This window comes from Arachis ipaensis, chromosome B04, assembly GCF_000816755.2.
Source record: "Arachis ipaensis cultivar K30076 chromosome B04, Araip1.1, whole genome shotgun sequence".
Classification (NCBI taxonomy): domain Eukaryota; kingdom Viridiplantae; phylum Streptophyta; class Magnoliopsida; order Fabales; family Fabaceae; genus Arachis; species Arachis ipaensis.
In genome coordinates, this window is record NC_029788.2 from 48,052,226 (window position 1) to 48,064,232 (window position 12,007).

General features: G+C 32.2%; 2 protein-coding genes and 1 pseudogene across 2 annotated transcripts in view; all 3 read left to right on the forward strand.

The window, feature by feature from the left end:
* LOC107636438 lies at positions 1,248-2,177 on the forward strand (annotated as a pseudogene).
* Positions 4,553-5,275, forward strand: LOC107637758 (transcriptional activator TAF-1-like). The gene is made up of 3 exons (XM_016341094.2): positions 4,553-4,670; positions 4,886-4,934; positions 5,068-5,275. The coding sequence occupies exons 1-3, from the start codon at positions 4,606-4,608 to the stop codon at positions 5,191-5,193; spliced, it is 240 nt and encodes a 79-aa protein (XP_016196580.1). The 5' UTR covers positions 4,553-4,605; the 3' UTR covers positions 5,194-5,275.
* Positions 10,308-12,007, forward strand: part of LOC107637757 (uncharacterized protein At4g06744-like) — a 2,668-nt gene continuing 968 nt past the window's right edge. Inside the window, exon 1 of the mRNA XM_016341093.2 lies at positions 10,308-10,972. Within this exon, the coding sequence (XP_016196579.1) occupies positions 10,425-10,972 (548 nt within the window). The 5' untranslated portion in view covers positions 10,308-10,424. The remainder of the gene's footprint in view (positions 10,973-12,007) is intronic.

The following is a 12,007-nucleotide window of genomic DNA, read 5'->3' on the forward strand; positions in this document are numbered from 1 at the left end:
TAATTTAAATATCACATATTTTTATACATAAATTGATAGTGACTGAGTTGTAGTATGTAAATAACAGTTTTATTTTTTTTGTTTTTTTGGACTGGGCAAACCAACCCAACAAGCATCCACCCAACCCTGCCCCAAAAAAATGTGATTCCTAGCAGTTTTGTTCTAAAATTATGGAAATTTCAGGACCAACAGATGTAACTTAATGGGGCCTTTTTTTTTCTTCGTTATAGTATGGGCAATTGAGAGAATTCGTAATCCATCCAGCTGTTAGCTAGGAAAATGATTCGGTACGCCTTAATCCTTAACATTTGTCCACGCAGACATCAAAAGAAACAAACAGTTAGGGGTATTTGCGGTGCAGTTTGGATCGGTTTTGAGTCAAAAATTCATCCGATCCGAACACTATGTTTACTTGCGGTGCGATTTGGATTGAATGATCTTTTTAAAAAATCCGATCCGATCCGATCCAATTTCGAGCGGTTTGGATTGGATTGGATTTGTGGTTTTGTAAATTAAAAAAAATAAATATATATAACAAGTCTCAACATCAAATTTCAAATAATCAACAATGGCATAGCAAGTCTTAACAATATTTTAAAAAACTAACGATAACATAACAATAAAAATAAAATTATAGGTTAGTTAAAATAAATAAATAAATCACATTTTGAACATAAAACATCTATTAAATAATAATAATACATGAAAAATATAAATATGTATAACAAATTGAATATGTTATAAGTATAATTGTAAACATAATAATATTATAACACATTGTGCGGTTTGGATTGGATTGGATCGGTTGTGAAAAGTAGATCCGAAATCCGATCCGATCCACACTACTAGAAAACTAGTTATTACAGACGGATATTTCCGACGGATTTTATCCCACAGAAATACAGACGAAATTTCAGAGGAATTTTTTGTCGGAAAATAAAAAAAATGAATTAACATAAATTACAGACGAAAAAAATAATCCGTCAATAATTCTGTTGGAAAAATTAATTTTTTTTTGTGTAAAATAATTACAGACAAAAAATCCGTCTGTAATAAAATAGACAAAAATACTTCATTTTATGAAATTATTACAGACGGAAAATCCGTCAGTAATTTAAATTTTTCCGTCGGAAATAATAAACTAAACCTACCATTGCACCGAGCCCCATTTCCAGCACACAAATCAAAAGAAATAAACACTCAACTTCTAACATGTGTCTGATAACAAACCCTAATTTCGATCCCAAATAGATCGATCGAATTCCTTGGCAAATCCTTCCTCATCTTTCTCCTCCTCGTCTCAATTCACCTACTCCTCCGATCCCTCTTACTTCCCCACCCCCTTCCACCTTCAACAACCGTCTTACGCCCCACCCCTTCGTCCCCCTCCTTCCACCGTCGCCGCTGCCCCCGTTGCTGCCGCATACAGCTATCCTCCTCCACCGTCACACCACCACCAATTCCAGCGCGATGCTCAGTAACTCTTCTAGCGCGACGCCCAGACCATCACCCCGGAGGCTCTCGAGAGCGTGAAGGCCGCCATAGCCAGCAGCGACGTCGACCACAAGACCGACGCGAAGTGAAAGGCAGTTCCCCGCCGTGCCGCCGGGCAGACGTGGGAGGATCCCTCGCTGGCCGAGTGGCCGGAGAACGACCATCGCTTGTTCTGCGGCGACCTAGGGAACGAGGTGAACGATGACATTTTGTCGAAGGCCTTCACAAGATTCCCTTCGTTTAACATGGCGAGAGTTGTCAGGGACAAGCGATCTGGTTAGATTTGTTTTCTGATTAGTGGATTTTTAGGTTGTTAAAATAGGATTAGATTAGGTTTTGAAAATTGATTAGGCCTCAATCTGGCTTTGATTTTACTTCTTTTGTGGTGTTTAGGCATTAGTGACTAGCTTCTGCTCGTAGTAATTATACTAGTATCTTCAATTGAGTCTCCATTTTTGAATTCAGATTCAGTCTCTGTTTTCTTCACTGCTGTGCTTTTCTTTTATGTGTACATAAGTAGTAATATGTATCTTTATTCTTGCTATTTCACTCTTAATTAATTATTTTTATGTTGCAAGTTCTGTCAAGGGGAGGGGAGGCTGTACAGATGACTACTGACCATGAACCTAATACTGAGTGGGGCATCATTGAGAACAGAGGTGACTTTGTCTCAAACATGCCAGGTTTCTCAACTAACCCTGAATTCTATGCTTTGTTGCTACTAATATTCAGTGCTGATTTTTGTGTTTTCATTCATCATTCCTTTTACTATAGAAACTTGAGTTTTGTTTGCTGTGATATTAGTTTGCTCAATTCCTTTTACTATAGGGCAGTGTTTCTTCTCTGAGACTGATATTCTCTTTCCCAGAAAAAAAACTTCTTTTGGAACAGAATGGACCACATGTTGCAAGAATCTCAGTTTACGAGGTATGCTATAAGAACCGTTTACTCAATTAAAACCTCCTTGTCTTTTTATTGTTCCTTTGATGCTTTTTATAACTCGAGTTTTTGTGCAGGGGTTTGAGAGAGAGGTTGTTAAGGCTGGGAAGCAATCCGATGAGTTCTTGCAATAGTTATCTGCAGAAAGTTTTGGCCATTGTTCATGGAAACTTGAAACTCTCCGAAAGGTAATTCTTGATAAGGAACCATGCTTTTTAACCCTCCTTTCTTATTTTAATGCTTATGGCGGTGCTCCATTGCACCTGTTGGTTATCACTGGGTTGTCAAGGTTATTGTCAAGGTTATTTATGTACATCATGGCTATCAAAATGAAGGAAACATGTTGGGATATCCTAATTTAAATCTGAAACATGACATGTATTTTATTTAAGTATCCTCCATTCTATTCACTTTTTGGTTCTGTTAGTCTAATTTGTATAATTCACTTTATAAATACGTGAATTTGTGTTTTTTTACAATGCTTATGTAAGTGGTGGAATTAATCTTGTTTCCTTTTGGCAGCCATGCAATCCTAGTATATCTTGCTTCTGCTTTTACTGGAATTACTGACCATTGGTTAGTAAAACCATCTCATTTGCTTCTTAATGAACTGCTATTGTTCCAATCTTGTTTTTTCACAAGTTTCCTTCTTCAAATTGAACTCAAGGTTTAATTTTATTGGTGTTTCGCTGACAATTTGCCAGATCTAACTTGCCAACTTTTTCTACTTCTTTCAGCCTATGATGCCACCTTATGCAGCACTTTATTCACCTGGAGGGATTTATACTCATCCTGCCATTCTTATTGTAAGTCTAGCTACTTTCATGCAATTTATTTCATGGTTTATGAAAAATTGGAGCTTGTCTTGTTCATTGCCCATGAATGTTTGGCTTCTACTATAATGATATCAATCAATAGTTCACAATAGAATAAGAGAAACTAATATACTGAAATGTCAAATGTGTTTCCTTTGATCCTGTTTGTGGACCTAGATAATTCAAATATTTATATTAAACTAATATACTGAAATGTCAAATGTGTTTCCTTTGATTCTGTTTGTGGACCTAGATAATTCAAATATTTATATATATTTATTTTATTATCATAAAATCTTTTCGGTCCTTAATTATATATAATTTTTACGTAATATATATATTAATTAGCTCATACAAAAGCAAATGCAAGGCTGGTGCAATGTTTAGGCTATGCGTGCTAATCTTTCATGTTGCAGGTTCGTATCCTCGTGGTACCATTTTAGAATTAATTCCAAAAACGCAAGGGTTGAAGACCGGTTTGACACAAAATGGCGGGTTTACCTACCGTTGATTGGTATGATTTAGATACTAATCCAAGTTTTTTTTTTTATGGTGACACTTGCTCCTTCTAATGATGTTTCATTTATATGTATTATTTGGAAGCTCACCTTACTCCTACGTACCTACATGTTTAATTCAAACACTTAGTCTTGATGGAAGTAGAACAGAAGCATAAACTTTCATGTTTGGTATGCACACTTTTAACTAAAAAATCAAAAGGGTATGCACTTGCTTACCCTCTCAAACCTTTCATCTTGATGTGACCTCCATTGCTCTTTGGTGAATGATTGTAAGGAAACACTATCAGTCCATATTTCCACCTTTGAGTTCTTGGTTTGCATAGGTGAATCAGTTTCACTTCACAAAATTTGAAAGATATCTAAATAAAAGAAAACCAGAACCATTTGAGCATTTGACTATTTTTTTCATGTTCTTAAAGCTGAGAAACATGCAGGTGTTAAGTCTAGAAAGTAATTCACTTCACCTAAAAAAGAATCTCAGCAGGGCTTGAGTGGTTGGCCACTATGCCACCTTTTAGCAGAGTCCAAGATCCATGCTTTGCTATCGTCTGACCTCCTAGAATCAGCTCAGTTGCATTCGTTTTAAATGTAACTGACACAGTGTCCTTCTTTAACTGAGCTGAAACCAAGCTGAATATGGAAACAAGGTCACAAATTTCTGGATGAAACAGAACTCATGATATTAGAGATAATAACAAGTCTAAAACATAGATGGTATGTATGAGAATGCTGTCTTCAAAGTTCAAAGTGTAAGTTATTAGTAAAGTTGCATAGCATTCCTTTCTTAAGTCAGACCTTGTGGGAGAAACTATCTGAAAGGGTTTGAGGGGCTTGCAATGTCAATTGGGAATGGCCATACTGATAGTACAGAGCTTAGAACTGAAAACAAGCTGTCACAGAGGCTTGTTAGTCTATTTTCTTTCTATATAAATTTCTGCAGATTCTTTTTTAATTTTTATTTTTTGAATTCTTACGTTGTGGGGTCATGGAGGGGAAATCAGATACTCTTTAGTGGGATTAAACTCAAATTTTATCCCTCTATTTAGAAGACTAGTCCATGAGTTAGTTATTCTATTAGGTGCTTGTGGATAACTACATTTTTGATGATATGAACAGTGTGGATACTGGGGGTTCTAGTGATGGAAGTGATGGCAACACTGTGGGGGTGAGAACTTACTTGCAATTAGTAATTTTTTTCATGCATTTGGTTGACCATGTTGCCAATAGTTTATTTTTCTTTTTAAATTGATTTCACAAAATTAAAGATTAAATTATGATATTTTCCGTCTTATGTTCAGGCTAATCAAACACCAAGGAAAAGAAGCTGTGAGAGAACACCAGCCACTAGTATGACTCTGTTCTTCACCAAGTGTCATATCTTGATGAACAATAGAGTTGTCCTGGGATCACAATTATCTTTCTGATACCATCACTGCACTAATTTTCTCGACCAGTTAATTGAGTAGAGTCTTTATTAGTCTGATGTCAGATTATTTACTCTTTAAGTTAAGATGAAAATTTACCCAAAAGTTTGTGATTAGTTCAATAAATGCAGTTCACTTTAACATGGAATTTTGCCAGATCAAATTGAACTCAAGTTTCCTTCGCTGACAAGGTTTGTATTTTGCTGTGCCGGATTCTAGCTTCAACGAAGATGTTTTGTATCCTTCTCCAATTTTTGGCTGCTGAACAATTTTTAACATAGAACTGAAAAAAGTGAAAATAAAAAATTCTATAGATGAAATAGTGAAATTATGTTGATCTGCCACCCTAAATGATACCAAAATCAATTCACATATGATTGTGTTTTACATTTTTCATCCATTTGATTTATTTCTGTACTTTGTTTTCAAAAATTCTATATTGAAGCTATGAAAACTGAAAAGATTAGATGACGATTTTAGCTTTTTGTTTACTTTAGTCTACACCACATGAATGTGATCTCAGAATGAGTACATTTTAATGTAGCATGATGTAGCCTCCATTGTATTAGGGTGTAGTTGTATTTTCCCTTGGTATATGATAGTGCATCTCTTGGTTGAGCTTCATTTCTTCATGCTAATTGCTATTTGCTCAGCCAGCTAATCTTGATATGGTTTGTTATTTTGCATATTATTAATTTAAAGATATCAATTTTTATTTTGTTGATCACTTATCTGAATTTATTAATGATAGGGTCTATGTTCTCACTCTGGGCATTTTTATTGAGGAACAAAAAGGCAAAGTTTTCTTGTGAGAAAAGCAGTGATGAAGAAGAAGAAGAAGCAGCAGCAGAAAGAGCAAGTGAAGTGAATTTTGTAGATGGGATAAGTGGAATTAACACAGGACCTCCTTCACCAACTTCATCTATTAATTATTAGAGCAGCGAAAATTGTTCAAATAAGTTAGGAAATTGAATAGGAGCTGCTTGCAATATAGGTCTTTTAATTTACTAGTATGAGAAAAATCATTTAGAGCCCTTTGGATACCTATTAACAACTTTTAATTTACTTAAAATAGACTTTATTGATGTATGTTTGTTACTTATTATTATAGTTGATGTATCAATACACTTTGTTTATATTTTGAATTATATTGACTTGCTTGTTTATAGTACTTTTCTTTTAGTTTGATAATATGATGAATTTTGTTTATTTTTTGAAATATTAATATTTGAATATAAATTAGATAAAAATTTGTATTAAATTTATATTTATTTTGTATGAAAACAAGTTTATTTTATAATTGGAAAAATAAAAAAAAATTCTATTTTACCTTCCTAACGGATTTACAGACGAATTTTCTGTCTGTAATCAGTGTGAGATGATTTTCCAAAGTTCAAATTACAGACAGAAAATCTGTCGGAAAATATGTCTGTAATTACAGACGAAAAATTCGTCTGAAAATCCTTCTGTAATTACAGACGAAAAATCTGTCTGAAAATCCGTCTGAAAATCCTTCTGTAATTACAGACGAAAAATTCGTCGGAAAGTTTGTCGTCTTCGGGAAATGGATGGAGAATTTACAGAGAGAACATCCGTCGGTAACTGATAAAATCCGTCTGTAATTTTCCGACGAAAAAAAAATCCGTCGGTAAATAATTTTTGACGGGGCTTTTACAGATGGACAAAATCCCTCGGTAATTTCGTTGGTAACCAAAAATCCGTCTGTAATAAAGACTAAATCTGTCTGTATTAATGCATTTTCTAGTTGTGCCAGTGGTTTATAAAAAATAAGATCCAATCAAATCCGAATTAATGCGGTTTTAATCGGTTTTCGATTTGAATTAGATTGGATGAACAGTTTAATTTGGATCGGTTTAGATTTGAACACCCCTACAAACAGTTGCCCATGTTGTACATTTGTACTTCATCAGTTAATCTCAGATCTCAAATATTCCACTTAGAAGTCCCATCTTCAGACCAAAATTCAATAAAAATCTTAAAATGATGATTTATGACTGGTTAAGCTTTGAAATTAATTAATCGAGTTGTAATCACTATGCGTCACAACTCATAAGAAGTTTAGAAAAAGTATTAGTTGATTAATGTTATCTATTTCTATTTTAATCAAAGGAAAAGTCTAGGGACAAGAATTTTATTAAATTTTGGTTAGCATGTAATCAGTAAAAGAAAAGTAAATAATTTCACACCGTTAGATAAAATTTCACATTATTAAAAATATTATTAATGACTACTTGATAACTATAAATTACAAAAGTTGCTGATCCCTAATCTCTTCAAAATATTTGGAGATATGAATAGATCAGTTAAAAATGAGGTATCAAGTGAAAGAGAAATCCATTTAGCATTTATATTTCTTTTGCATTTGATGTGGATGTTCAAACTTCAAACAGTATAACACTTCAATTTCACATTTCTTTGACTCTTGCAGCAACATGTAGAAAACCAAATACACATCCTTTGAAATGATGTCTTTTTTCTCAAGTGGTTTATACTTTATACAAAGTTCAAACCCCATAATGCGTGTTCTCATGCTCCTCTTCCAAGTTATGTGGTTTAAAAAGTTCAAAACCCATAAATATATGTTCCCATTTGTAGTCGGTGCGCTTATAATGCTAGCTTATCAAATCTCCAAAATCAAAAGTTCTTGGTGTATGTGCTGGACTTCTACTCATTAGTGCCCATTGTTGACAACAATCATTTCAAACCCCTTCTTATATAACAATAATCATCCCACCACCGTTATCAAGGGGAAAAGAAAGAAGAACCACATGTAATTAAATCTTCTCATGATACAAATGAAGAAACAAAACCATCATCCATTATAAATCATTAAACAATGCAAGGCCCATATATACTGTATAACAATATTTGGAAAGGAAAAGTCTAGGGCCAGCAACTTTGTTAAATTCTGACCAGCATGTAACCAGCAAAGAAAAGTGAGCTATTTGATGAAATCTCACACCAATCTTACACCATTAAAACCATTATTGATGGCTATTTGATAGCTACAAATCACCAAAGTTTCTGGCCCCTAAGCATTCTTCATTCGAAAAACCAAATTGGTCATTAAACTGATAGAATTAAAAATTTAAAAATTTAATTAAAATTCAATCTAATCATATATAATAAAATAATATATTTATATAATATATATATTTTTAAAAAAATATTATTGTATTTTATTATTTTAAATTGATTAATAATTGTTTAAAAAATTATACTGATTCAATCGGTTAACTCAGCTTTTAATTGTTTTTTTATTTTTTTGATTAACGTCTGAAAATCCTTCTGTAATTACAGACGAAAAATTCGTCGGAAAGTTTGTCGTCTTCGGGAAATGGATGGAGAATTTACAGAGAGAACATCCGTCGGTAACTGATAAAATCCGTCTGTAATTTTCCGACGAAAAAAAAATCCGTCGGTAAATAATTTTTGACGGGGCTTTTACAGATGGACAAAATCCCTCGGTAATTTCGTTGGTAACCAAAAATCCGTCTGTAATAAAGACTAAATCTGTCTGTATTAATGCATTTTCTAGTTGTGCCAGTGGTTTATAAAAAATAAGATCCAATCAAATCCGAATTAATGCGGTTTTAATCGGTTTTCGATTTGAATTAGATTGGATGAACAGTTTAATTTGGATCGGTTTAGATTTGAACACCCCTACAAACAGTTGCCCATGTTGTACATTTGTACTTCATCAGTTAATCTCAGATCTCAAATATTCCACTTAGAAGTCCCATCTTCAGACCAAAATTCAATAAAAATCTTAAAATGATGATTTATGACTGGTTAAGCTTTGAAATTAATTAATCGAGTTGTAATCACTATGCGTCACAACTCATAAGAAGTTTAGAAAAAGTATTAGTTGATTAATGTTATCTATTTCTATTTTAATCAAAGGAAAAGTCTAGGGACAAGAATTTTATTAAATTTTGGTTAGCATGTAATCAGTAAAAGAAAAGTAAATAATTTCACACCGTTAGATAAAATTTCACATTATTAAAAATATTATTAATGACTACTTGATAACTATAAATTACAAAAGTTGCTGATCCCTAATCTCTTCAAAATATTTGGAGATATGAATAGATCAGTTAAAAATGAGGTATCAAGTGAAAGAGAAATCCATTTAGCATTTATATTTCTTTTGCATTTGATGTGGATGTTCAAACTTCAAACAGTATAACACTTCAATTTCACATTTCTTTGACTCTTGCAGCAACATGTAGAAAACCAAATACACATCCTTTGAAATGATGTCTTTTTTCTCAAGTGGTTTATACTTTATACAAAGTTCAAACCCCATAATGCGTGTTCTCATGCTCCTCTTCCAAGTTATGTGGTTTAAAAAGTTCAAAACCCATAAATATATGTTCCCATTTGTAGTCGGTGCGCTTATAATGCTAGCTTATCAAATCTCCAAAATCAAAAGTTCTTGGTGTATGTGCTGGACTTCTACTCATTAGTGCCCATTGTTGACAACAATCATTTCAAACCCCTTCTTATATAACAATAATCATCCCACCACCGTTATCAAGGGGAAAAGAAAGAAGAACCACATGTAATTAAATCTTCTCATGATACAAATGAAGAAACAAAACCATCATCCATTATAAATCATTAAACAATGCAAGGCCCATATATACTGTATAACAATATTTGGAAAGGAAAAGTCTAGGGCCAGCAACTTTGTTAAATTCTGACCAGCATGTAACCAGCAAAGAAAAGTGAGCTATTTGATGAAATCTCACACCAATCTTACACCATTAAAACCATTATTGATGGCTATTTGATAGCTACAAATCACCAAAGTTTCTGGCCCCTAAGCATTCTTCATTCGAAAAACCAAATTGGTCATTAAACTGATAGAATTAAAAATTTAAAAATTTAATTAAAATTCAATCGAATCGTATATAATAAAATAATATATTTATATAATATATATATTTTTAAAAAAATATTATTGTATTTTATTATTTTAAATTGATTAATAATTGTTTAAAAAATTATACTGATTCAATCGGTTAACTCAGCTTTTAATTGTTTTTTTATTTTTTTGATTAATTCATTGTCAATTAATTTTTTATTTGAACAAAACTGACTTAGTGATTGATTCCTAATTAATTCGATTAAATTGACCGTTTCGGTTTGGTTCTTCAAACAATGCTATATACCCACTCCCTTAGGGTTGTTGAGATATTGAAATCATGGAAAATAGTTCAGGAATTTCAACAACATTGTTCATCACCTTTTTACTACTAATTCCTTCTTGTTGTGTTATCTTTGTGAATTGCAAAACCCTTGAAAGTTCATCACTATCACTAGATTTGACGATCCCAGACATTTTAGGGTTCTTAGACGAGAGACTAGCTCTTATATTCCCAATAATTCAAGCATTCAAGACCACAATAACTTCTGACCCGTTGGGTATAACCTCAACATGGAGTGGTCCAAACATATGCAACTACACTGGCTTCTACTGCGACAACCCACCCGACAACAAAACCGCGGTAACCGTCGCATCCATAGATTTCAACGGCTTCCAGCTCTCCGCTCCGTCCCTCGACGGCTTCATAGACCAGCTCCCGGACTTGGCAATATTTCACGCCAACTCCAACAACTTCTCTGGCACCATTTCTCCGAACATAGCGAAACTAAAGTTCCTGTACGAACTGGACTTGAGTAACAACCTCCTCTCCGGCGTGTTCCCCGTTTCCGTTCTCAACATGCCCACATTGTCCTTTCTCGACATAAGGTACCATGCACAATTTTCTTTTTTTCTGTTTTATTTTTCTCAGTCAATAATTCCATGATAAAAATAACGTAAATATTTATTTTCCCGTTAACAACTCAAGATGAACCACAAAGATAAAAAAAAACACAAGAGAAAAAAATAACAAAATTAATTAAACGTCGGCCAAAAGTATTAATTTCTAAATTTCTTTTTTTCTTTTTATTCAGACAATATGTTAACCGTATGTTCTACATTGAATACTAATCAAACATGTATTGTTTAGGTAATAAAATCACTAACCAGCCACCATTGTTAGTCAAAATAAAATATTGAAAATTAACAACCTTTTTTTTTCAATTATTATTCAACTATTTTACTTTTTAATTATGCTATGTGCAATCTGCATATCAAAATTAAGGGGAAAAAATCAATTGCTTATATAAAATATATATTAAAATATAAAATATATATTAAAAAATAAATTAAATATCATATATATATTTCTACATATATACATCGTTACTAATTTGATAAATGATTGTTAAAATGTACGTATAATTTTTTTACCTTTATCTTTTTTTTCTTTGGCATTTTGTTAGATGATTATTAGTTGTAAAAGGAGTTTCATTTTCTTAATTATTAGACATGATAAAAGTATGTTCTTTTATTGTTTTTTCACCTTCTTTAGTCTTTATTGTCTTCTTTCTTTTCTTATTTTTTGGAGTAAAATATTATTTTGTTCCACAATATTTGATCTAAATTTTAATTTAGTTCTTAATATTTTAAGTGTATTATTTTATTATCAATAGCTTTTAAATATCATGTTTCATTTTTAAAAAAATTTTAAGCAAGTTCAATTTTGTTTCACCATTAAATTTCTGGATAATAATAATCAAATACCTTCAACTTGTATGTACACTTTGCTTACTCATGTGGAGTTTTAAGCTTTATGAATAATTACAAAAATAAAAATATAAAAAATATTATATAAATATTAAAATTAGTAAACATATATTTAATATATATTATTTAATTTATTTTTAATATATATTTTAT

Excerpts from the sequence above, each read along its gene's own strand:
- LOC107637758 (XM_016341094.2), top strand. The coding sequence starts at position 4,606 with ATGTCAATTGGGAATGGCCATACTGATAGTACAGAGCTTAGAACTGAA. Across the intron at positions 4,671-4,885 it reads GAAAACAAGCTGTCACAGAG|TGTGGATACTGGGGGTTCTA; the intron begins GCTTGTTAGTCT and ends TGATATGAACAG. Across the intron at positions 4,935-5,067 it reads GTGATGGCAACACTGTGGGG|GCTAATCAAACACCAAGGAA; the intron begins GTGAGAACTTAC and ends TCTTATGTTCAG.